At 49.7% G+C, this 23,864-nt stretch overlaps 2 protein-coding genes across 3 annotated transcripts in view; one reads left to right on the forward strand and one right to left on the reverse strand.

Annotated features, from left to right (window-relative positions):
• SLC1A7 (solute carrier family 1 member 7) overlaps positions 1–6,386 on the forward strand; it is an 82,122-nt gene extending 75,736 nt beyond the window's left edge. Inside the window, exons 8-11 of one of the 2 annotated variants that reach the window (XM_036756646.1) lie at positions 1,657–1,851; positions 3,489–3,623; positions 4,196–4,298; positions 6,153–6,386. In XM_036756646.1, the coding sequence (XP_036612541.1) occupies positions 1,657–1,851; positions 3,489–3,623; positions 4,196–4,298; positions 6,153–6,386 (667 nt within the window). The remainder of the gene's footprint in view (positions 1–1,656; positions 1,852–3,488; positions 3,624–4,195; positions 4,299–6,152) is intronic. The other variant, XM_036756647.1, reaches the window with a different exon arrangement.
• A 7,224-nt stretch (positions 6,387–13,610) lies between these two features.
• PODN (podocan) overlaps positions 13,611–23,864 on the reverse strand; it is a 48,601-nt gene continuing 38,347 nt past the window's right edge. The window contains exons 9-11 of the mRNA XM_036758236.1: positions 18,542–18,690; positions 15,372–15,584; positions 13,611–14,829 (exon numbers count right to left, since the gene is read on the reverse strand). Coding sequence (XP_036614131.1) covers positions 15,395–15,584; positions 18,542–18,690 — 339 coding nt within the window. The 3' untranslated portion in view covers positions 13,611–14,829; positions 15,372–15,394. The remainder of the gene's footprint in view (positions 14,830–15,371; positions 15,585–18,541; positions 18,691–23,864) is intronic.

A 23,864-nucleotide genomic window follows, 5' to 3' on the forward strand; every position in this document is an offset into this window, starting at 1 on the left:
AGGCAGTTCTTGCTGCCATGGAAACCACCACCCTTGGCCTGTGGCTCCAAACCTAGACTCCTAGACTCAGAGAATGGCACATCTGGGGAGGGTCCAGGTAGAATGGACCCTAGAAGAAAAAATGTCACAGCGGGAAGGCATATTAGAACAGGGAATGTCAGAGCTGGGAGGAGGCTTAGAATCAGGAATGTCAGAGCTGGGAGAGGCCTTAGAACAGGGGATGTCAGAGCTGAGAGGGGCCTTAGAACAGAGAGTGTCAGAACTGGAAGGGGCCTTAGAACAGAGGATGTCAGGGCTGGGAGGGGCCTGAGAACAGGGAATGTCAGAGATCAGAGGGAGTCTAGAATATAGAATGTCACTGGAGGGAGGAGATCTTAGAAGGAAAACAAATACACTGAACCCAAGTCTATGCTCTGGCCTGAGAAGATCCTCCTGGAGCCAGACCATAGACTTGGGTTCAAAGAATCAACTTCACAAACAATTTCAAGAACAGCTTGAGTGAGGAGTGTTTAGACGACAGTTGTGCTGAATAAGGTCTGAGGGTTTTAATGGACCACAAGATCAATAAGAGTCAGCAGTGCAAGATGGCAGCCAAGAACTCTACAGCAGTCTTGGGCTGCATGAAGAAGAGCAAAGCTTCCAGGAATAGGCAGGGGATCGTGCCAGTGGACCCTGACTTCATTAGACCTCATCAGAAGTCTTTTGTTTAGTTCTGGGCTCCTCAGTTTAAGGACATTCATAAACTGGAGAGTGGCCAGAGGAGGGCCACCAGAATGGTGAAGGACCTTGAGTCTATGTCTTAGGATGGCTTGAACACAGTAGAGATGTTTAGCCTGGAGAAGAATAGACTTGGGGTAGGGGCAGGACATGGTAGCCATCTTTAAGCATTTGTCTTGTGAAGAAGAGTTTAGCCTTGTTCAGCATGGCCGCAGAGGACAGAACCGGGAGCAAGCGAAGGTGGTGGAGGGAGAACAGCTACAGAGAGGCAGATTTAAGGGGGATATGAAGAAAGACTTCTTAACCAGGAAAGCCGGCCCCAAGGAGAATGGAATGACCTGGGGAGTAGTGAGCTCCCTGTTACTGGAGGTGTTCATGAGAAGGGTGAAGGAGCACTGGTTAAGTACATTATTATGGGGATCCTTTTTCTGTTTCGAGTGGGACTTGTTGGCCAATGGCCTGGGGGGGGGCGGTGTCTTCCAGCTCTGAGGTTCTGTGAGCATGCCTGTGTTCCACCATGCTCGCAGAAGGCCTGACTTTGGCCTTGGCTACCTTAGCAGCACATTTCCCATAGGTCTAAGGGGGAAGGCAGGAGGGTTGGGGAGTCAGTCCACAGGCACCTACTGTGTGCCTGGCACAGTGGTAAGCAATGGGGACCCTAACAAAGGCAAATACACGACTCCTGCCCTCAAGGAGCTCCCATTCTAATGGGAGAGAGAGCATGCAAACAACTATATACATACACAACCTATACAAACAATAAGTAAGGGAGCATCAGAAGGGCACAGGGCAGTCATCCTGGGGCAAAGGCCAGTTTGGTTCAGACACCAAGGGAGCTCTGGACCAACCCAGAGCCTGGTAATGCCTGGGGGCAGTGAGCTCCTCTCCTGAGCTCTGGGGGCCAGGAAGCAGGACTCAAAGCCGCCTCCCTTCCCACAGCTCGGCCACTCTGCCCATCACCTTCAAGTGCCTGCTGGAAAATAACCACATCGACCGGCGCATCGCCCGTTTCGTGCTCCCCGTGGGCGCTACCATCAACATGGATGGTACGGCCCTCTATGAAGCCGTGGCAGCCATCTTCATCGCCCAAGTCAACAACTATGAGCTGGATTTTGGCCAGATCATTACCATCAGGTGCCAACCCCCTGCCCTATACTCAGGGAGCAAGGAAAAGGGGGGAAGGGAGGAAGGAAAGACCAGGGTCAAAGTCCCTCTCACCACCCACTACGGCAAACCATGAAGCCACACAATGTTAGAGATAGCAGGGACCCTAGAACAAAGAACACAGAATATTAGCACTGGACAAGGCCTTAGAACATAAAGTGTCAAAGCTGGAAAGGACTCTAGAATAGAGAATTGTAGAACATAGAACTTTGAGGGTTATAGCTAGATGAGTCCTTAGGCTAAATCCAAACTAGAAACTACCTTAAAGTCTAAAATTAAACTGAAAGAGATGTTAGAAAATAGAATGGTAATACTGGAAGGAACCTTAGAATAGACACAGTGAAGGAAGGAAGGAACCTTAGAATATGAATCTTAAAACTGGGAGACAGGGACTGTTAGGGCAAGAGAGTAACCCCAATGTCAGAGCTGGGAGGGAGCTTAGAACAGGGGATGTCAGAGCTGGGAAGGGGCCTTAGAACAGGGGATGTCAGAGCTGGGAGGGACTTTAGAATAGGGAATTTTGGAGCAGAGAAAAACCTTAGCTCTTATCCAGTCCAACTTGATCATTCCACAGATCAAGAAGCTGAGACCTGAGAGAGGAAGACAAAACTGGTGCTCAGCCTCCCATTTACTGGGCACCTGCCATGTGGGTTCTCTCTCCTCCAAGCTCTCATGGCAGCTTGGGGAAGAGGAGAGCAGTGGAGCTGGTGCCTGGAGACCTGAGGCTTACCTTATACAGCTTTATGACCACAGGCAAATTGTTCGACCTCCTTGTGCCTCAGTTTCCGAGACCCTTGGACTCAGAGCCAGGAGGCCTGGGTCTAGTCTAGTCATATCTTCACGCATCATAGGAGCTTGGCTCTAGAGCTGGGGGGCACCCAATAGGCCAGCTAGTTCAAGTCTTTCATTTTACAGATTCAGAAACTGAGACCCAGATAGAACAGGAGTCTTGTCCACATAGGAAGTATGTGACAGAAGCAGCATTAGAACCCAGAGCCCCTGAACTCACAGCTTTTATTCTTTCTATTGTCTCTTGCTAGCTACAATCACAGGAAGTCATTTCTCTGAGCCTCAGTTTCTGAATCTGTAAAAGAGGGTTGATAATCTTTCTATTTCCTGTATCCCAGAGCCTTAAATGATTCTAGAAATGAGAGCTATTAGTGTTAATGTCAGTATTTTCTCAGTTTGATGGAGTTCAGAAAAATCTGACCCTGAGACAAGTCTCCATCCTGCTATTAGTCTTTCATATTCAAGGTTCTAGGTGGCTGAAATCACTCCTTTTGTAGTTCAATTATACTATTAGGATGTCGCTATAGCAATCATTATTGATATTATTATCGCTGTCCTCATCCTCATCCAAGCCACTTGGGCGACTCTCCTTGCATGCCCCTGGGGTGTCCTGTGCCTTGGGCTCTGCTGAGAGCTGCCTGAGGCCTTCATCCAGAGAACCCCAGAGGGTCAGGCGATGACACTGTGTCCAAAGGGCAGCGCTGGCCGAGTCCTCGACAATGCCCTCTGAACTTTTCTTTCCTCTTCTCTTGGGGGACCCTGTGTCACAGGTCATGGGACCCTGATAGTTGGGCTTCTCTTCCTTCTTCCTGCTCTAGCATCACAGCCACGGCGGCCAGCATTGGAGCAGCTGGTATCCCGCAAGCAGGGCTCGTCACCATGGTCATCGTGCTCACCTCCGTGGGGCTGCCCACTGATGACATCACACTCATCATTGCTGTTGACTGGGCCCTGTGAGTCACCCAGTCTCTTTGGAAGGGGTAGGGAGATTTCCCTTTGGAGACTATGTTGGGGTATAGGAACAGCCATGGGACCTCTACCCCTTGACCTTTGCCCAGTCCAGTGCTGGATTTACCCATAGAGGGATTACACTGTTTCCTGCATGGTGTTTTCCGGGTGCTGGGAAAGTCCTCTTGGGCCCCAAAGGGTCCATCTCAGTGTCTGAAAGCCCGGGAGAGTACTTTAAAACATAAAAGCTCACAAAGCTTTGCCAAATGGACATACTATCTGACCTGCTTTGAAAAGCAGATAACATGATTAGCACAGTTGGTCAGCCAATGGTTACTTCTAAAGTCCCTGACCCAGAGTTTGTCCTCAGGAGGCTCGGTCTTCTCCCCCGTCACCCTCACCAGATTACCTACCTTGTTCATTAGTTTGGCAAACTATTTTGGCCCAGAGAGCAAAGGTACCCTTTGGCCCAGAGTAGGAGCAAGTTTCTTGGGTATAGAATGGTGCTGGTGGCCTGAATGACTAGGGATCAGGCACCCTGGCCCCTGGTTCTAAAGTCTCTGCTTTGGCTTATCAGAGACCGTTTCCGGACCATGATCAATGTCCTGGGTGACGCACTGGCTGCTGGGATCATGGCTCACATCTGCCGGAAGGATTTTGCCCGAGATGTAGGCACAGAGGTAAGAAGGAGGCTCAAACCTCTTCACTCCCATCCTCTGCCTGAACCCAAGCTTGGCCATCCCATCAAACCCCATCAAGCCTCGTTCTCTGTCTCCTCATCTGTAAATCCAGTGGGTTAGACCCAATGATACCAAAGCTCCCTTCCTTCTTGTTCTTAAAAAGAATAACTCTGTAAAAGGCAGTGTGGGGTAGTGGTCAGAGCACAGGACTGCAACCCAGACTTTGTTACCACCTTGCTATGTGATCTTGGGTAAGTCATTTTTCTTTGGGCCTCAGTTCTCAGTCAAATGGGAATGTGTATATCCAGCAGCCACATAGGCTTGATCTGGGCTCAGATGAGACAAGGATCAGAAAAGGATTTAATTTCTTTTTTTATTTTTTAAACATTTCTATTTAAAGTTTTGAGTTTCAAATTTTATGTCTCCCTCCTTCTCCTAGCCTCCCTCCACCCTCCTTGAGATAGTAAGCAATCAGATGTAGGTTGTACATGTGCAATTATGTAAAACATTTCCATATTAGTCATTTTGTACAAGAAGACTTGAATAAAAGAAAAAAGTGAAAGAAAGTGAAAATAGCCTGCTTCAGTCTGCGTTCCATCAATATCAGCTCTTTCTCTGGAGGCGGATAGTATATATGCTTCATCATGAGTCCTTTGGGAATTGTCTTGGATCGGCGTATTGCTGAGAATAGCTCAAAAGTTTAAATTACTACATAAGAGCAAGGGATAGCGATCGCTTAATGACAAATTTAAGGAACGTTTACGGAATTCCAGATGTGCTGGCTGCGGATGGAGACATTGAGTTTGGCTAAGAGAGCATCTGTCCTCGTGGACCAGACGGTCTAATTGGAGGACAAGACAGGACAAAGAGCGCCAGGATAACGGAAATGACACGTGCATTACAGGGTTTTATTGTTCAGTCATTTCTTAGTCACGTCCGACTCCCCGCGACCCCATTTGGGGTTTTCTTGGCAGAGATATAGGAGTGCTTTGCCATTTCCTCCTCCAGCATTCAAGATGAGGGAAAGCTTTATGGAGGGTGTTAGGCCTTACAAGATGTATGGAAATTCTAGAATCAGACAGGAGGAAAGAGGAGAGGAAAAACTTCTTACCAAGTGAGAAACCCCCAAAGTGACTTAATGGGGAGTAAGGCTTTCAGAATGAGGCAAAATGACCGCTTGTCTTGTGTCTTGTAGAAAGGTAGGGGGTTGGTCCAGGCGCCCACAGAGGCCCATCCCCACTCTGGCCAGCTGGGATTCCGTAATGGATTAAAGAGCTTTGGAACGGCCCCATCTCCTATGATCCTCTCAGCCACCCTGAGGGCAGGCAGGTGCTGTTATTCCTGTTCCACAAATGAGGAAAATGAGTCTCTGAGAGAGCAGAAGGGACTTGTCTGAGGTCACCCAGTGCATTAGAAGTAAAACAAGGACTGGACCCAAGTCTCCGCTCCCAGCTGGAGCCTTTCCTACCACTCTCTCAGCTCCTCAAAGATGTGTGTTCTCCCCAACTCAGGGATCTGTGAGCTGGCAATTCAACCTGTACCTAAGAACCCCCCACCCCATAACATCCTGACAAAGGGTAATCCAGCCTTCCCCCTTCATGGGAGAGAGTCATCCCTTCCATGCTAGGGGAAGCTCACTACCTACCCTACCAAGGCCACCATTCTACCATGGCTGGACACCTCTGCTTCCTTGTGCTGGATCAAAAGTCTGGTCCCCTGTAACTTCCCACTGCCCCATGTTCTGTCCTTCAAGGACAAGCTTAACAAGCCTCGTCCCTCTGGTGTCTAACCCCAATCTCTCTTGCTGCTACCACCAAGGCTCATTGCCTCCCAATTCCTGTTCTGTCCCTCCAGGGCCAGAAGCCACCACCCTGTGACACCAAGCCTGTCAGCTTAGAAGAGATTGTGGCGTCGCAGAGAAACGGCTGTGTGAAGAGCATGACGGGGGCCCATGGGTCAGCCCTGGACACAGCCCTTCTCTCTCACCACATCCCTGTGCAGGTGGAACAAGACGACGAGCCGGCTCAGCCCCTGCCCAGCACTGACCACTGCACCATCGAGATCAATGAGCTGGAGACCAACGTCTAGGCAGCCTCCCTAGCCAACTTACCCCAGTGCCGGGGGATGCCAAAGGAGGCCTCTTCTGGGGCTCAGATCCAGAGCCTGGCAGTCAATGGTGAGGGGAGGTCCCATGCCCCAGGAAGGTCCCTGCTCTCTGCCTTGGGAAGCAGTCGGACTTAGCCTTGCTCTGTGGCTCAACTGGCTTGCGGGCATTATCTTGGTAAAGGAACACCTGCCTTTTCTCCTTAGGGCTACCCAGCTCAGACCTCTGTGACTCCTGGGTCCTAGATGCCCCAGCCCCTAAGCCACTCTTTGCTGGAAACTTCATTAGGGGCCCCTGGCCACAGCCAAAGTAGCTCCCTGCCAGAGACTGGGGGTTTCCTCAGGGCCAGGGGAGAGAAGACTGGGAGGAGCCGTGGCCTTCAGATCCAGAGCTGGGGCTCCAGGACCTTCTACTGCTGTTGATTTGTTCTGCCCAAGGGCATTCTATAGGGACTCTCCCTAGCTGGCAGGCGAGAGGCTGCCAGCTCCAAGCACCCCTTCAGCTCTGGCAGGGGTTCCCTGATCAGGAGACCTGGGTACAGGCTGGCTCTCAGGACCTATCCAGCCCAGCAATCCTTCTGTCTCTCCTGACACCAACCAGAGATTTCCTGGCTCCTGAGCCCCACACCAAGTCCTGGGGTTAAAGGAAAAGGTGGGAATGGACGTTTGCATTGGGAGAACAGGACAAGACCGCTCCTGATTTTGTGGGAGTGTATTTATAATAAACCTGAAGTTTGGGAAAAAGCCTGGATATTTGAACCTGAAGGGAAGGCAGGGATGGGGAGGTGGGAGGTGATGGTGGACAAGGAGAAGAAGGGGAGGAGGAGGAAGGGAGGAGGAGCAGCAGCCTGGCTGGTGGGTAGAGAGCTAGTCAATCAATAAGCATTTATTAAGCACCTACCATATGCTAGGTGCTGGTGACAATTGGAACTGGTTGGAGAGCCTATTGTTAAATTTTCAGTATGTGCTTTTACACCTTGGAAATCTGCTAACTCTCTGGGGGGGCGGGGGTGGGTGGGGGCAGACATTTATTGGCTTGTTGATCTCCTAGAGGACTTAAGGAAATGATGGAGAATTTTTAAAATTCAGTTTTATCATAGTTTCAGGTCTGAATTCTCTCCTCCCCATTTCCCTCTACCCCACCCCCATGAGAACACAAGAAAAACAAAACCCTTATTTTAAAATGAGCCTTTATTAAGCACCTACTATGTGCTGGGCACTGCGCTAAGCATTTTACAAATATTCTTTCCTTAATCTTCACAGGTAGTTGCTGTTTTATCACTACTTTATAGTTAGGAAGACTGAGGCAGACAGAGGTTAAGCAGCCCAGGATCATACAGCTAGCGAGACTCAAAGGCTGGATTTGAACTCACGTCTTTCAGGCCCAGTGTTCTATCTATTGTGCTGCCGTATAGAAAAGCAAAACAAATTCCCACATTAGCCGTGTCTGGAAAAAAAAATATGCCTCAGTCTATCATCTCTCTGTCTGGAGGTTGGTAGCATGTAGAAAAATGTTAATATTGCAGATTAAACTTAAAAGTGTGTTGTGCATTTTTGGAAAGCTGGTTGTTAAACATTTTCAGGTACACCCCTGGTCTACTTCCATAAGACATTGGAAGTCTGGGTCCCAGCACTGTAGCAGCAGCTTCACCGTGAAAGGTCTGGGCCCCCACTCCCGGGACCTCCCCCTTTGCCATCAGGGTATGAGGGCTTCCATTGACCTTGAGTGCCCTAGGATAAACTACTGGGCAAAGTGCACCATCCCTAAGAAATATTTGGATAGATGCCTTCAGGGTCCATCAAATCCAGTCCTTACATGAAAGGAAGCCCTACCCTAACACACCTTTCAGAGGGCCAGCCTCTGCCTGAAGGCCTCCGGTGAGGGTGAGCCCACTGCCTCTCGAGGGAGCCTGCTCCACTTTGGGAAGGCTCTCCTTGTTGGAAAGGCTCTCCTGACCCAAGCCTCAGCCTGCCTCTTTCCATCTTCCACCTCTTCCCACAGCTCCTGGTTCTGCCCTCTGGGGCCAGAACCTCTTCCATATGACAGCCCCTTTAGATACTCGAGGACAGCTCTCATTCCCCCCAGTCTTCTCCAAGCTAAATACCCCCATTTCCTCCCATTCACCTTCATGTGACACAGAGCCAGGGCTCTCTGCCATCTTGCTCACCTTCTCTGGACACTCTCCAGCTTACAGATGCTCTTTCAAACTGTGGCACCCAGAACTGAGCCCAGTACTCCAGGTGAGAGGACAATTAGACCATCAACTTCTTTTTCCTGGAAGCTCAGCCCCCCTCCAGGTGGCCCAGGTTCACACTAATTAGCTTTTTGAAGAACACCTTACATGGGATCATGGGCCCAGAACTAGAAGAGCTTTAGAGGTCATTTAGTACAGTCCCCTTATTTCACAGACACAGGGAGGTTGAGGGCTTCACATCCCACTGCTCACCCAGGTGGCTCTGCAGTCCACTCAAAATGCCCCCATCCCTTTCAGACCCATTGTATGGAACGTGCTGGGTCAGTTTTTAATACTACCAGACTGGGCTCTGGTGAATGACCTGGGACATAGAAGAGCCACTGGTTGAGTGCTCCTGTTCACAATGCTGAGAAAGCCAATGGACTCTCAGGAGGCGCTGACATGTTAGTAGAGATCTGCCAACATCCATTTTCCCATGTCCATTGATCCTTAACCAACTGTGGGGACTCTCTCCCCTGACACAGATCACAACTTCTCCAGGGCTTCTTAGAAAGCCTTAGAGAAAGGCTGTAACCCAAAACTCCATCCCTCTTTAGCCAACCTGGGGTTGACTGTCTTCAGACTTGGCTGGGCTGGTCCTCAGACAACAGAAACTGTCCATCACTGAGCCTGTACAGAAAGTCTTGGGTGGCTGGCCACAAGGAGAGTCCATAATGACAGTGCCTTGCTGAGAGCCTTGTCAGGTCAGGGGTGTCAATTGTAGCTGGGCCACCAGAGATCCCTGGAGGATGGAAGATGTGGCTTCCCTCGCTGGCTTCTGGTAGGGTCATGCCTGCATCTTAACCCTGCTCTGCCATGGAACCTTGACTCACTGAGACTCCTCCTCCCTTCCAGTAGCTGGTACCATGCTCAGTTTCTTTTAATCTCCCTCTTGCTCTGTGAGGCCTCTGTGGGCTGGAGCTCCACCATGGCCCATGCTTCTGTTCTGAGTGAGCTGCCTCCAAGTCTGCCCTTGCCTTTGGCCATGGCACGGCCATCAACGCCATTGTAGGAGAGCCCTTGTTAGAAGACTTGTCACACTATTTTTTTCTTATGTTAAGCTAGGGGGAGAAATCATTTACTTTCCCTTTGTGAAATCTTTATGTAAATGATCTATATTCCTGTGGAGAATATCCCTGATGAGAGGTGAGAGAGGAATGGGCAGGCTTCACCATACCCCATCCTTACAACCCACACAAGCGAGCAAAAGTTGCAGAGAATCCTGATGCTATTCGTTGTTTAGGGATGGAAGAAGGACAAAAGCGCTTGGCTTGGAGGGAAAAGATGCAGCCTTGAATGTGCTCCTCCAAAAGGGGGGGGTCTCATGAAAGATTCCTCAATAAATGCAAGCCCCGAGACTGTGATGAAGCCTCTTCAATGAGATCCATCATTACCCCAAAGGGCACCAGCCTCCCAATGGGGGAAGTAAATCTTGGGCAGGTACCACAGAAGGGACAGTGAGCTGGGACCAGAATCTCATAGAATGAAGGGAGCGGGCTACAGGGCAGTTGTGAGTTCGGTGATTATAAGGCCGACAAGCTGCCCTCTGGCCCAAAATTGCACCCAGTAATGTTGCATGGTTGATAATCCTGAAAAACTGCAGTCTCTGAAAAGTTAAAATAATGTGAACCTCATAAGCAAGGCAGAGACATAAGAAGGAAGCAAGCTGCAACAGATTTCCACTGGGTCCTATCATAGCACCTGGCATGCGTTGCTCCTAGGTCTTTCTTCTGGAGCCAAGCAGATAAAGGTCAAAGCTAATCTCTCTCCCACACAGTGACAGACCAGATACTTATAGACAGATCTCAGGACCCACCTGAGCCTTCTCTTCAAGCTAAACCTCACCTTCAGTGATGCTCCTGGGGCATGAACCGGAGGCCTGGCTGCTGTCTTTCAGATGCCCACCAGCTTTCCAACAGGCAGCTAGGTGGTGCCATAGTGCATGGAGCACCAGGCCTTAAGTCAGGAAGACTCATCTTCCTGAGTTCAAATCTGGCCTCAGACACTTACTGGCTGTGTGACCCTGGGCAAGTCACTGAACTCTGCCTCAGTTTCTTCATCTGTAAAATGAGCCGGAGAAGGAAATGGCAAACCATTCCTGTATCTCTGCCAAGAAAACCCCAAATGGAGTCATGAAGAGTCAGACACAACTAAACAACAATAAAAACTTTCCAATGTCCTTCCCCAAATGCAATGCTGAGCCAGACATGGTCTGGTCTGACCAAGGCAGAGGACAGAGGGACTATCCCCTCCTTGCTCCTGGTATCTATGTCCCACCATCACACACACACACACACACACACACACACAATGTAGGCCAAGATTGTATTAGGGATTTTGACTTCCAAGTCACAGAGGGTCACAGAAAGTTGAGGTATGGTGGGGAGGAAGGCCCCCATTGTTTTGCCCCTATGAACCTTTCTGTCACAAGTGGCAACCTCTAATCCTCTCCCCTCCTGGCTCTCTGTGATCTGGCTAAAAACCCAATTTTTTTTTTCAGACTGCTGTCCAACCAGGCATCCAGCACCTTTACTTAGGAAGAGGATTTTATTTAGCCCAATTAATTGGAAGACATTTATCCAATATTTTATCCAATATTTTACCTTTTTAAAATTTAGCTCAATTTTGTCAAGATCTTTTTGGATTCTGATACTGTTGTTGAATATATTGGCAAACCCTCCTTGTTTCAGATGTGATGAGCACATCGTCAGTTCCTTTATTCAAACCTTTGATTTAAAAAAAAAAGATACCAGAAGCAGCCCAGGTCTCTTCAATTCCCCAGTGCTGACCTCCTTCCAAGATGACATCAAATCCTTGGTGACTACTTTGTAGCTCTGACCATCCAACCAATCTGGCTTCCATCTATCTGGATTGAGGTTTGGCCCTGATCCTTTCATATTTTCCATGAGGGCAGCACGAGAGGTTCTAGCCAATGGTTTTTAAGATGTCTAGTTGTGACATCTTACCATGACCCTCAGGGTCAGGGTGGGGGAGGAGGAAGAGGTTCATCAGCTTATTGGAAGATGCTGAAAGGCCAGTGACATGCTATCATTCTCAGCCAGGCAGAATTGGAACACACAAGGGTAGGGAAGTTTAAGGTCAGAGGGACAGAGAAGGTAAGATGATATTTGAGGCTTCATGGTTGGCCTGCCCTTGACCACACCCAAAGGCTCCATCAGGAAGAGGAACTGTAGTCCTCTGCAGCCCAGCCAGTCCACACAGAGCCAGAAGCCAATTGGAGACAGGATTAGAGGTCACCTCCTATGACAGAATTGTGAGTAGAAAGGCTCATAGGGGCAAAACAACTGGGGCCTTCCTCCCCAGCACACCTCAACTTTCTGCAACTCTCTGGAAGCCACGAGGGAATCAGCATTTGGAAATGTTTTGTTGTATGAATTTCCTTGGGTCAATGTTGGGTGGGGTCTGGGTGGGAAAAGCAAAAAGTGCGGCCAAAAATTTTAACCCTAAATGGCTGAGTTTGTAGAACATCTATAAGCTAGTTATCAATAACAAAACAATAACAAACTGCTTAAAGACTGCCCAGACCTGGGAAAAGTACAGCTGTTTAAATCTATTTCCAATTATGTTCCTTTTGCTGATTCTGTTCCTGAGTTAAAAAGACTGCAGTTCAATAAAGCTGGGCCCATCTGTTTGCTTCTGTATTGGGTGGCATTGGTGACACAGAACAGATTCAAATAGAATATGGGATTTCTAAGTGGGATGGGGTTTAGGGCTAATTTGATTGGATAATTTACCCTAACTGTACCCTTTAGAGTTTAGCCAAATGCCCAGAGCCAACTACAAAGAGATGGAGCTGGAAGGGGAAAGGTGGCTGGCTCTCTGCGGATTATAAAGGATTTACCACCTTCCTAGAGGTGAGCACATGGACATCAAGGTGAATATGAGATTTCCCAGAACCTGACTCTTAGTGGGACTTGGATCAGGTTAGTGGCCAGCAGCACCACCTGGTGGTTAAATGCCATCTACCTCATTCTCCTGATGTACCAGCTTTGTAACCCTGTCAAAAAAAGAAATAAGGTTAGGCTGGGGTGAGGTCTGCTCTTGATGAAGCTCTTTGTAATCACTGTGAAAACTCTTCTAGATGTTCACTGCCTCTTTAATAATGCATTCTAGAATTTTCCTGGGAATTGAAGTCAAGTCCATTGGGCTATGGTTTGCAGATTTCATTACACACACACACACACACACACACACACACACCCCTTTTTAAGAATCAGAGCACCTGTCCTTCTTCAGGCCCATGATGGCCTGGCTTACTGGCTGCATGGTTTCCTCATTTGTAAAAGGAGAGAGGGCTGGACTAGGTAGTCTCCAAGGCCCTGTCTAGCTCTGACAGTCTGTGTTCTAAGGGGCCTTGAAGCACTGGTATCATAGGTTGCATGTTCCAAGGTCTCTTTGAACTCAGATGTTCTAGGATAACATGAATCCACCCCTGGGTGCTAGGAAGGCACCCCCTGGGCTGCAGAGAGATGAGCTATGGTAGCAGCAGGGTAATGCCCAGGCTTCTGTCTCCCCCTCATCACTGTCCAAGGGTAAGCAGGAGAACCCTGACCCTCACTCTGGACTCCAGGCTGCTGCTATTCCCACAGCTGAAAATCCCACCGGTTCTTTGTGTTTCTGTATCCCACCACTGATTCGTCCTGGGCTTATGCTCAGTCAAGAATCCAGAGATCTTCTTCTTTGCTTCTGATCCCTTTGCCCAACCCTGTATCTCTCACAACCTGGAGTTTCTGAAGCCAAGTGGAGGGTGCCTGACAGTCTTTATCTTCTTACTGGTTTTGGCCCAGCCAGTCAACAAGCATTTATTAAGCACTTACTGTATGCCAGGCACTTTGCTAAGTATCCAACCTTCCAGCCTATCAAAGCAGACATTATTCCAGGGAGGCGGGACCAAGAGAACAGGAACCCAGAAAGAAAGGGAAAAAAACCACATACACATGCAGGCAGCCAGGGCCAGAAGGGAAGGAATATGCTTTTTATATTATTTTTTTTTCTTTAACAAGGCACAAAAATGAATTTTTTTCTTTCTTTAAAAACAAAATAAAACAAGACATGAAGAAATCCACCACCAAACCTGACGGAAATAAATGATACTTTCCAAAGGGTGGGGACTGATCATGTTGGGGAAGGGAATCTCTGCCTGCCTCTTTTTCCCCCAGGTACCCAGATCAGCCACCACCTCAAGCCCCCCACCCCACAACGAAGGAGCTGTAACTTCAAGCCTGACCCCCACTGGAACACAAAACACCTCCAGCCACTGGTCAAAGACCCAAGAGAGCCCTGACAAGGTCTTCTTGAGGGCCTGGAGAAATATGCGGCCACTGAAAATGGCCCTGGACCATGTAAAGACCACTGGATTAGAGCTCAAAGGATCCCAGTTGTACCAGCTCAGACAAGTCATGGGCCCTGCCTGCCCGCTCTAACTCCTCTGAAGCCTCGTTGGGACACATGCGTCACTTTGGAGAGAAAGCAGGTGAGATAAAGGATGAAAACCTTGTTACCCAGCCTGCACTTGGCTGGCCTGGGATCTCTGAAGGTGGCTGGAGGTGGTGGGGAGAGGGGAGAAGACAGTGAGGAACCTTCCCATCAGGTTCCTGCTCACAGGGAGGGGAAGGAACAAAAGCCAGCTTTTGTGGAGCACAAGACAATAGAACTTTAGAGACCCTGGACCTTCGCCAGTGGGGTCTGGAAATGAAAAGGAAGGCTCTCCCCACCCAGGATTAAGGGGCCGAATTGTTCTCTACATATGTGGAGCTAGTGCTGAATGTGTGTGTGCGCTTGTGGGCGATTGTGTGTGTGGACCTGTGACTGTCCATGAGATTGCAGGTGTGGCTGGGGGGCTGGGGTAGAATGGAGGGATGACTGTTTAAGTGTGGCTATGATAGTGTGTGTGTGTGTGTGTGTGTGTGTGAGAGAGAGAGAGAGACAGAGAGAGACAGAGAGAGACAGAGACAGAGAGACAGAGACAGAGAAACATAGCAACGGAGAGAGACAGAGAAACAGAGACACAAACCGAGAAAGACAAAGACAGACACACAGCCAGAGACAGACAGAGAGGCTGACTATGTGGGTGGGTAGTTTGTGTAGGGCTATGCCGGCATGTCTGAGTGGGAGGAAGCACAGGGGTTTAAATATGAAGACACAGAGAGAGGCATCACTTTCCATCCGCTGTCCTGTGGGAGACACAAACAGAGACCAAGGTGAGGCCTTGTCAGGCTATCTGGGCTCACACCTCCCATCATTGCCCTTTCTCATGGCCCCTCTTTGACTTCAGAGACCGCCCCTGGCCCCCACTAAGAGCTGATGTCATCTAAAATTATACTTTGCAGGTAACCTGGTTGTGAGCTTCCTCTTCAGTTTGCCCTCAAACAAATAACCTCCCAAATGAATGAGTTGCATGCCACAAGCCCTGGTTTCCACTAAGAATAAGACAGACCCCCATCCACCACCCCAATGGTCCAGCAGAATGTGGCTGAGATCTCTGGCCCTAGCAGGAACAGGCTTGAGGCTGTCAGACTCCAGGAGGAGGGGAGTAGGCTAGAGTTAAAGAAGAATTTCTGGCCGGGGGAGGGGGAGAATATTAGAGAAGCAGGTGCCCAAAGGAGACAAGAATCTCCTGTTGCGGGGGGGGGGGGGCCGGGAGGGGAGTTCTGTCTGGGATGACCCTTCACACCTATGTATCCCAGCCCTGCCTGGAACCTGCTCCCTCCCCTACCTGGGCTAGTCTGGCTCACGTAGTTATCTCATTTCCTCCTCCTCTTCCTCCTCCTCGCCTTCCTCCTCCTCTTCCTCTTCCTCCTCTTCTTGGCGCCCACGGTTCTTGGAGCCCTCACTGAGCTCAAAGTTGCCTTCAATGTCCAGCACCTGCAGGTGCATCAGCCTTTTGAAGGTACTTTCCCTGACGGCACCCACAGCCAGCTTGTTAAATCTGTGCAGACCAAGAAGATGAAATTCAATTGGGATAAATTCAAAGCCTTGAGGGGCAGAATGGCAGATACACAGAAAGTTGACCTTGGAGTCAGGAAGCCCTGAGTTCAAATCCAGCCTCAGATACTTACTAGTGGTGTGACCTTGGGCAAGTCACTGAACCTCTGCCTGCCTCAGTTTCTTCAACTGTAAAATAGGGGTAATAATAGCACCTCCCTCCCAGGGTTATTATGAGGATCAAATAAGAAAATTATTGTAAAGTAGTTAGCATATATATGCTAGCCATATATAACAATAATACATTAATACATGGTTATAAAAAAGGGTAAGTGGATTTTTAAAAATTCATTTTATAAGTATTATATATGTATATGCGTATTACATATTACATATATATGCAAGTATATTTTATACTTATGTAGAAGTATAGGACTTGGCTGGATAGTAGCTCATCTGAAAATCATCTGGGGGGTTAGGTGGACCCCAAGTTCAACATGAGTGTTATAAATCCGCAAAAAGAAACGGCTAATGCAATGATAAGCTGCCTTCAGTCAGAGACGCACGGTGTCGAAAGCTATTGAGGGGATAAGAAGGTCAGACTACATCTGGAGCGCTGTTTTCACTTTGGGGTATCACATTTGAGGAAAGATGACTGATAATCCAAAGACCTTACGGAGGGCGGCAGCCAGGATAATGAAGGGCCCCAAGAGCCTGCCACACAGGGATCAACTGAAGGAAATGGGGATGTTTAGTCTAAAAAAAAAGGAAGCTCAAGGGAATATGGTGCCTGTCTTTAAGCACCTGAAAGACTGTCACGGATAAAGGGGATTGACGTGGGTGTGCTTGGCACAGAGGCAGGACTGGGAGAGGCAAAGGGAAGTCTAGAGACGACAAGGAGTCGGACATAGGAGGAAGGACATCCTTGGAGAAGACAACAGCCAAGGAGAGGGAGCGAGTGTTGGTGCAATCCACCCAATACTCGTGGCTGGAAGCATCTGCCCACAGATGTACAGGTTGTCAACCTTCGATGCAAAGATTGGCCTTCAGGACTCCAACAGTACAGGTATGACGCAGGATGAAAATGCAGCATCGGAAAGGACTGCGGTGGTTGTTCTTCCAATCAAGCCCTGTTTGCGATGACATGGAGAGCTCCGATGTGAGCTGCTGATGCAAAGGGGATACTGTTTGCAATTGAAAGCATCACAGCATCCTAGATTCAGACATGGAAAGGGCCTTAGAGGTTGAATCCAATTCCCTCACTTAACAGATGAGGAAACTGAGGCATAGAGAGGTTAAGTGACTTGCCCCAAGACACATAGTTGGTAAGTGTCTAAGGCAAGATTTGAACTCAGGTTTTCTTGATTCCAAGTCCAGCATCCTAGCCACTATGCCCCCTAACTTCCTCATTGTCCATAGTCATTCAGCCAGTATATGTCAGAGCTAGATCCTGAACCTGACGCCAAGGCTGGCCCTCTATCTACTCTACCAGGGACTCTTTCCCTTTTCTAGGACTCCTTTGGCTGTAAGGATCCCTTCTCACACAGTTGTTTTTAAATGCACAAAACAAAAGCCATAAGCATACAAAGGAAACCAATTCTATTGAAATAAAAATGTCACTTTCCCATCTGACTTCACCTGGAATCTGTCCATGGATCTCCTTCACCCCAGGTGAAGAACTCCTCCAGTATACTGAGCTGCGGAGGCATGGAAATATGAGATTTCTTGTTTGAAACAAAGAGACTGGACCAAAGGAGTAGAGTAGTATATTGAGAAAATATACCATGTGAAGCAATCCAAAATCTGGAATGAGGAAGGATGATGGAGAACACTTGGGTGAAGATAAATGGAGAGGGAAACTGACACAATGTTGTGGGAAGAGTAGGCTACAGACCACCCAGCCAGAGGGAGGAAAGAGATTGTGAATCCTGGAAACAGAAAGAATAGGAATCTTTATGATAGGCATGGTGTTGTCTATGATCCGATACACACCCAAGACCTGGGGAAAATAGATTTCAAAGATTTCAGAGGAAGGAGTTCACATATGGAGCACTGTATTCCAGTCTGGATAGAGATTTTAGAAAAGACCCTGACAAGATAGAACCCGGATAGGGGAGGGCATCAAGTATGGTGAGGGGACTCAAGACCATGTCAAAAGAGGGTCAACTGAACGAAATGAGAGTGTTTAGCCTAGAGAAGAAAAGTCCTGGGGCCGACATCATAGCTGTCTTCAAATATCCAAAGGGCCTCCATTTAGAGGACAGAACCAGGATTGATGGGCAGAAGCTACAGAGAGGTAGATTTCAAATCAATAGAGAGAGAACTTCCTAGCACTGAGCTGTCCAACAGTGCAAAGAGCTGACTCCTTAGGTAATGAGGTTGTCAGGGAGAAGAGGCTGCCTAGCCCTGGTTGGAGCTGTTCAAGGTGTGAACTCTTGCTCAAACATGGATTGGACAGGGGACCTCTGAGGTCTCTTTCCAGTTCTGAGGTTCTGGGTTAAGACCCAAGAAACCCAGCCAATTAACAAGACTGATAACCCAAAGATCCTTCAGTTCCTTGGAGGCTGAGGCTCCATTTTCTGTTTCTCTCACAGCTCCAAGTGCATAACTGGGCACACAATAAAGATTTATTGTTCCTATTCTTGGTTCTGAAGCTAAGCCAATGTGTCGCCCTGGGCAAACAAAGCCCCTATTTCTTCCCCTGTAAGATGGGGAGGCTGAGTTCAAGAATCTCCCAGTTCTCTTCCAGCTCTGACATCTTATGTTCTAAGGTCCTGACCACTCCAACAGTCTACATTCTAGTGGTCTGTGTTAAATGATTTGAACCAAGAAAATCCTGGCCTGGGATGTGGGGGGTTGGGGCACTGGAGAATAGGTACAAGGAGAAGTACTCAGAGGAAACCCAAGGTTCCCTGGGCATGTCCTGGCACTGGATCCTGGGGGCCCCGCCCAGCCTCCTACCTGAGAAAGATCCCCTTGAGATTGGGGGTCGACTCAAAGGCATTTTCAGACACGGTGCTAATCTTGTTGTTCTGTAGGTAGAGGTACTCCAGGGACTCGGGCAGCCCCTCTGGGATCTCTGTGAGCTCGTTCCCGGCCATGTTGAGCAGCTGAAGGAGGTGTGGGGAGATGGGGAGATAGATAGGAAGGAGTTAAGAGGAGAGGGAGCGGAATTCAATTCCTCTAGATTTGGAGAAGAGTCAAGAATGGGGTGGGAGCAGAAGCACCATCCTGAGTCTCCAGATCCCCCACCCCACCTCTGCCCCACGGATTGATTCACCACATTAGCTCTTAAGAGATAGGGCTGGATACATGACAGTATACAAGCTATGGTCCCATTTTACAGAAGAGGGATAGAGCTGTCACCCAGAGACTTCCCCAGACCACATGGCTGCAAGTGTGAGAGCCAAGCATGGAGTGTCCAGCTGGGAGTCGGGAGACCTTCTACATGACCGTCATTCAGTCACTTCAGTTCCACAAAGTTCAGTGATTGCCACCTAAGTGCAAGGCGTTCTAATGATCACAAGGTCATAGATTTGGAAGCCTTAGTGCTGGAAGGTCATCTGGTCCAACCCTCTCTTTTACAGATGAGGACACTGTCCTGGGTCCTGCAGGTAGTCAGTGCTGGAGCTGGGATCTGAATGCTCAAGTCTTCCCAACTCCAAGCCCAGGATTTTATTCACTACTCCACTGATGTGCCTGATGAGAGGCAGGGTGCAGGGGAGGGGAGGGTGGAGACAACTACTCAAATAGCTCTGATAGGAGGGGTGAGTGTGACAAATAAGATGCAGATGGTCTGGGCAAATTACTACAAGAAGTTGGGAAAATAAGGAGCATGTCCAGAAAGGCTTCCTGCCGGAGGGGTCTTGAGTTAGGTCTTGAAAGGAGGGGACCTTGGCAGATGCAGATGGAAGCTAGATGGGGGCAGAGCCGATTCCAGGCACTGAGGATATCACAAGTCAAGAAACAGAAAATGGGAGAGAGATGGGGCGCCATTCAGTTCCTCTGGTTTCTCACGTTGGGATCTGGTCTCCTCTGTTAAAGTGTAAGTTCCCTGAGGGCACAGACCATGTCCTCCTCTGGTGTTGCTCCCACCAGCCTGCCCCCGAGTCCAGCACAGGGCTGGGCACATAGCCAACACTCCAACAATACCTACTGAATGGAACTAAGCCTCTGACTGTTCTCCCTGACACCAGTCTCTCCCCGTTCCAATCCGCTCTCTCCACAGCCACCAAATGATACTCCTCAAGCCCAGGTCTGACCACGGTCACTCCCCTGCTCAAGCAGACCCAGGGGCTCCTTACTGCCCGCAGGATCAGACACAAACTCCTGCACAGTCCGGCTCCAGCCGGAGCTTGCACACTTGTTGCGTGTGACTCTCCTTTGCACACCGGCTGGTTTAGCCAAGCCAGCCCGTTTGGGGTTTCCCACAGCCAATGGGAATGGAAGCTTCCTTAGGATGGGGTTTAATTTCTTCAGGGGTTGTATCTCCAGCACCTAACAGTGTCTGGCCCATAGTAGGTGTTTAATTAATGCTTGGAGAAAATTGAGTCCATTGTGCCCTCCTTCATAAGGAAAGGGAGGTCCAGAGAAGAAAGGGACTTATCCAAGGCCACACAGACAGTAAGACACTTCGGGCTCTGGCCTGTGTCCCCCTGCCTTGTCCGTAAGAGAAGCAGGAGAGAAAACCTCGATAGACTCCAACACACACCCTGCCCTTAACTTCACTGAGAGGCTGTGTTTGGTAGCCTAGCGAGTGCTGAGCAAGGGTCTGGAAAGACCTGGATTCAAATCCTGATGCTGAGACTCACTCAGCATGTGGCCTCGAGCATTTCATCTCTCTGAGACTCAGTTTTGTCAGCTGTGAAATGGAAATAATGACATTCCCACTGCTGCCCTCGAAGGATTGCTGTAGAGCTCTGTGTGGGCTCACATTCCAGTCCTTCCATTTTACAGGGGGAGAAACTGAGGCCCAGAGGAGTGAGATGACTTGTCCAAGGCCACACAGCTAGTAAGTATTGGAGGCAAGATTTGAACTCGGGTCCTTTAACTCGAGAACCGATGTTCTTTCCACTGTACAATGCTGACCCTGCCCTGGCCACCTTCTCTGGACACTGGACACACTCCAGGTTGTCCACCAACCAATCAATCAACAAGCATTAACAAGCTCCTATTCTATGCCAAGTACCATGCTAGGCATTGGGGGTGCAGAGATAAGAATGAAGATCAGGCACCCTGCCCTCAAGAAGCTTAGATTCCAGGGGGACATTCCTCTCCCCCACTTCCCGTGTAGGCGGTCAGGAGGCAGGGGCAGCAGCAGCAGCACGGTGACTGCCCCAGCCTGCAGCCTGGCCTCAGAGTCAGCCTTGCCTGTCCCCACACCCCCAGGAGCAGAAGTCAGGAGAGGAAGGAGACGCTCTGGCCAGCTGGATCACTAACTCCCTCGCTGGCCTGGGTTCCCCTCCAAGGTGGGACAGTTCTACAGCAGAATCCCTCCAGCCGGATGACACAGCTGCTGATGGCCTCCAGCCTCCTGATCCTCAGCGGGTATTCCAGGAGGGGCCCCAGAGGCAGCCATGCCTGTGCTTCCCACCCGAGGCCAGAGGGGAGAGGACAATTCAGCAGCATTCAGGGCAGGGGGCCGGAGTCTGGGCAGATACGGCCTTGGCAAGAGTCCTGGCCACAGGACACCTGGAGACAAGGCTTGGCCAATGACTTTGGACATTTCCCTCCCTTTTCCCATCTGTAAAAACAATCAAGTTGGACCAAACGGCCCCTAAGGGCCCTTCCTCATTGATGTTTATTGGGCAAATTAATTTGATCCACTCCAACACAATCCAGCTGGGGTCTCACCTCCTGGGGGGCCTCTCCTGGGCCCCCACTGCTGGTGTCTCACTCCAGGGTTGCTCTTCACCATCTCTGAATCTCTCTTGTTTCTAACTTGCTGTCTCCCCCTTGGCTGCCCAATGCCCACTCCTCGAGGGCACCAGCCCGGCTTTTGCTCTTCTTGGTATCCCTCGCACTCAGTACAGGGCAGGGCCCAAGGTAAACCAAGGACAGCAGAACCACAGGATTGGAGTGAGGGGGAGGGGCTCCGGAGGACACAGCAAGTCTCCCCTGTGCTTGAGCAGGAGGAAACAGAAGCAACTGAAGATGAAGGAAGGAAGGAAGGAAGGGAGGAAGGAAGGAAGGAAGGAAGGAAGGAAGGAAAGAAGGAAAGAAGGAAGGGCCTGGTTCAAATCCCATGAGATGGGGGTCAGGGGGACCCTTCTAGGGACCCCAGCTTTCTGTAAGAACTGTCAAATGGGGGGGGGGGGGGGTGGGGGGACTGCTGTCCTAAATGAGGAAGCCAGGTGGCACTCTAGTAGGCTGGAGTCAGGAAGACCTGAGTTCAAATCCCAACAGATACTTAGTGGCTGTGAAATCTGGGCAAGTCATTAAAACCCTTTGTGCCTCAGTTTCCCTATCTATAAAATGAGGATTGTAACAGCTCCTACCTGCCAAGGTTGTTGTAAAGCTCAAATACAAATGTCCATAAAGTACTTTGCAAACCTTAAAGGATGCCAGTCCTTGTCATTCCCATCATTCAAAGGCCTCTCTGGTTCACACTCGCCCGATCCCAGAGCAGCCATCCACCTAGTCCATCCCAGAACCCAAAGGAAGTCCCACTGCCACAGTCCCACCAAGCATCTGCCCAGCCTCTGCCTGGAGATCTCCAGGGACAGCAAGGCAGCCCCTGCCCCTTTGGGACAGCCTTCACTGGGGGGAACGTTTCCTGACCTCAAGCCTCTGCTCTCCCAATGCTGGTTCTGCCTCTGAGGCAGCTCCTCTTCCCTAGCCCCTGGGCTCCCCTCACCATCAGCCCTGAGGCTCAGCCAGGAAATGGCCACACTTGTTTCCAAGTGGTCAGAAAACCAGAAGGCTGAAGGCAGTATGGTGTTCTCAAAGCCAGGAAGACCTGGGTTCTAGTCCTGCTTCTGACCCATCCTGGTCACGTGACCATAGCCAAATATCTCAACCTCTCCATGCTCTGAACTGCTCTCTAAACCTACGAGGTGCCAGGCAAGTGCCAGCCTGCCTGGGGGAGGAAGTTTCATCCTCCAGCAGTGACATGAAAACACTGATGAAAGCTCAGGCCCTGTCCCATAGGAATCCTGGTTTTGGAGGTGGAGGGAATCTTACAGATGTATAATCCAGCCGAATGCTCCTGTTTTACAGATTTGGAAACTGAGCCCCAGAGAGGGGGAACAGTGACTCACCCTAAGTCACCCGAGCAGCAGAACCAAGAATTGAACCCAGGGTCCATGTCTCTTTACTGTACCAGCCTGCCTCTCAGGTGGGCACCAGGGAAACCAAATCCCAAGGGTGATTTCTCAGTGAGCCTGTGCCCTGAGGTCACATGGACAGAGGTGTGGACAGGACCTGAGAGCTCCCACTCTTGTCCAGGCTGAGCAGAAGCAGAGGGGTCAAGAGGAACCACGCTGGCTTGGGAGTCAGAAAATCTGGGTTCTGGTGTGGTGATGCCCTAGCCTGGGACTCTGTGGGTGAGAGCAAGCCCTGTGTCCTCTGTGGGTCTCCCCATTCTCATGTGCAATGTGGAGACTCATCACCCTCCTCTGCACGTCCCCTGGGCTTGTAGTAAAACAAAGCTTTGTTATAGATCGACAGCACAATAACGCCAGCGGTAATGACGCCTGACATTTCTGTGGCACTTTGAGGTTTGCAAAGCACTTTGTTAGTTTATCCTTATAACCCTGAGAGTGTATTATCCCCATTCTACTGATGGGAATACTGAGCCTGAGTGAGGTGAAATGGCTTACCTACTGTCACAAATCTCACAAGTCCGAGGCATGATTTGTACTCATCTATCTGTCTGTCTCTTCTTTGGTGAGAGGGGTAGAGGGTCTGGGCCTATAGTTTGATCTGTGAAGAGAACTACAGACATGCACCACCCATGCAGGTCGGCAGATGCTCTGTAAGGGATAACTCAGGGAGCTGCCTTGGGCATTGAGGTCGGGTGACTTGCCCAGGCTCACAAAGTTAGTATGTATCACGGGGGGCGACTTGAACCCAGGGCTTCCTGTCCGCTAACCCTGCGGACCCCATCCCTGTATAGTACTGTACATATCGAGTGCTTAATGTACCTGAGCTCTTCACGATGAAAGTATGTATGCTGGATTTTATAGGAAATGTACATGTTGGGAAGTCGAAGGTAAAGGAGGTGGGAGGTTCGATGGTACCAGATGGGAGGACACAGCCCAGACCCTCCCCATCCCCTCGCGTG

Source organism: Trichosurus vulpecula, chromosome 4 (assembly GCF_011100635.1).
Source record: "Trichosurus vulpecula isolate mTriVul1 chromosome 4, mTriVul1.pri, whole genome shotgun sequence".
NCBI classification, from domain to species: Eukaryota; Metazoa; Chordata; class Mammalia; order Diprotodontia; family Phalangeridae; genus Trichosurus; species Trichosurus vulpecula.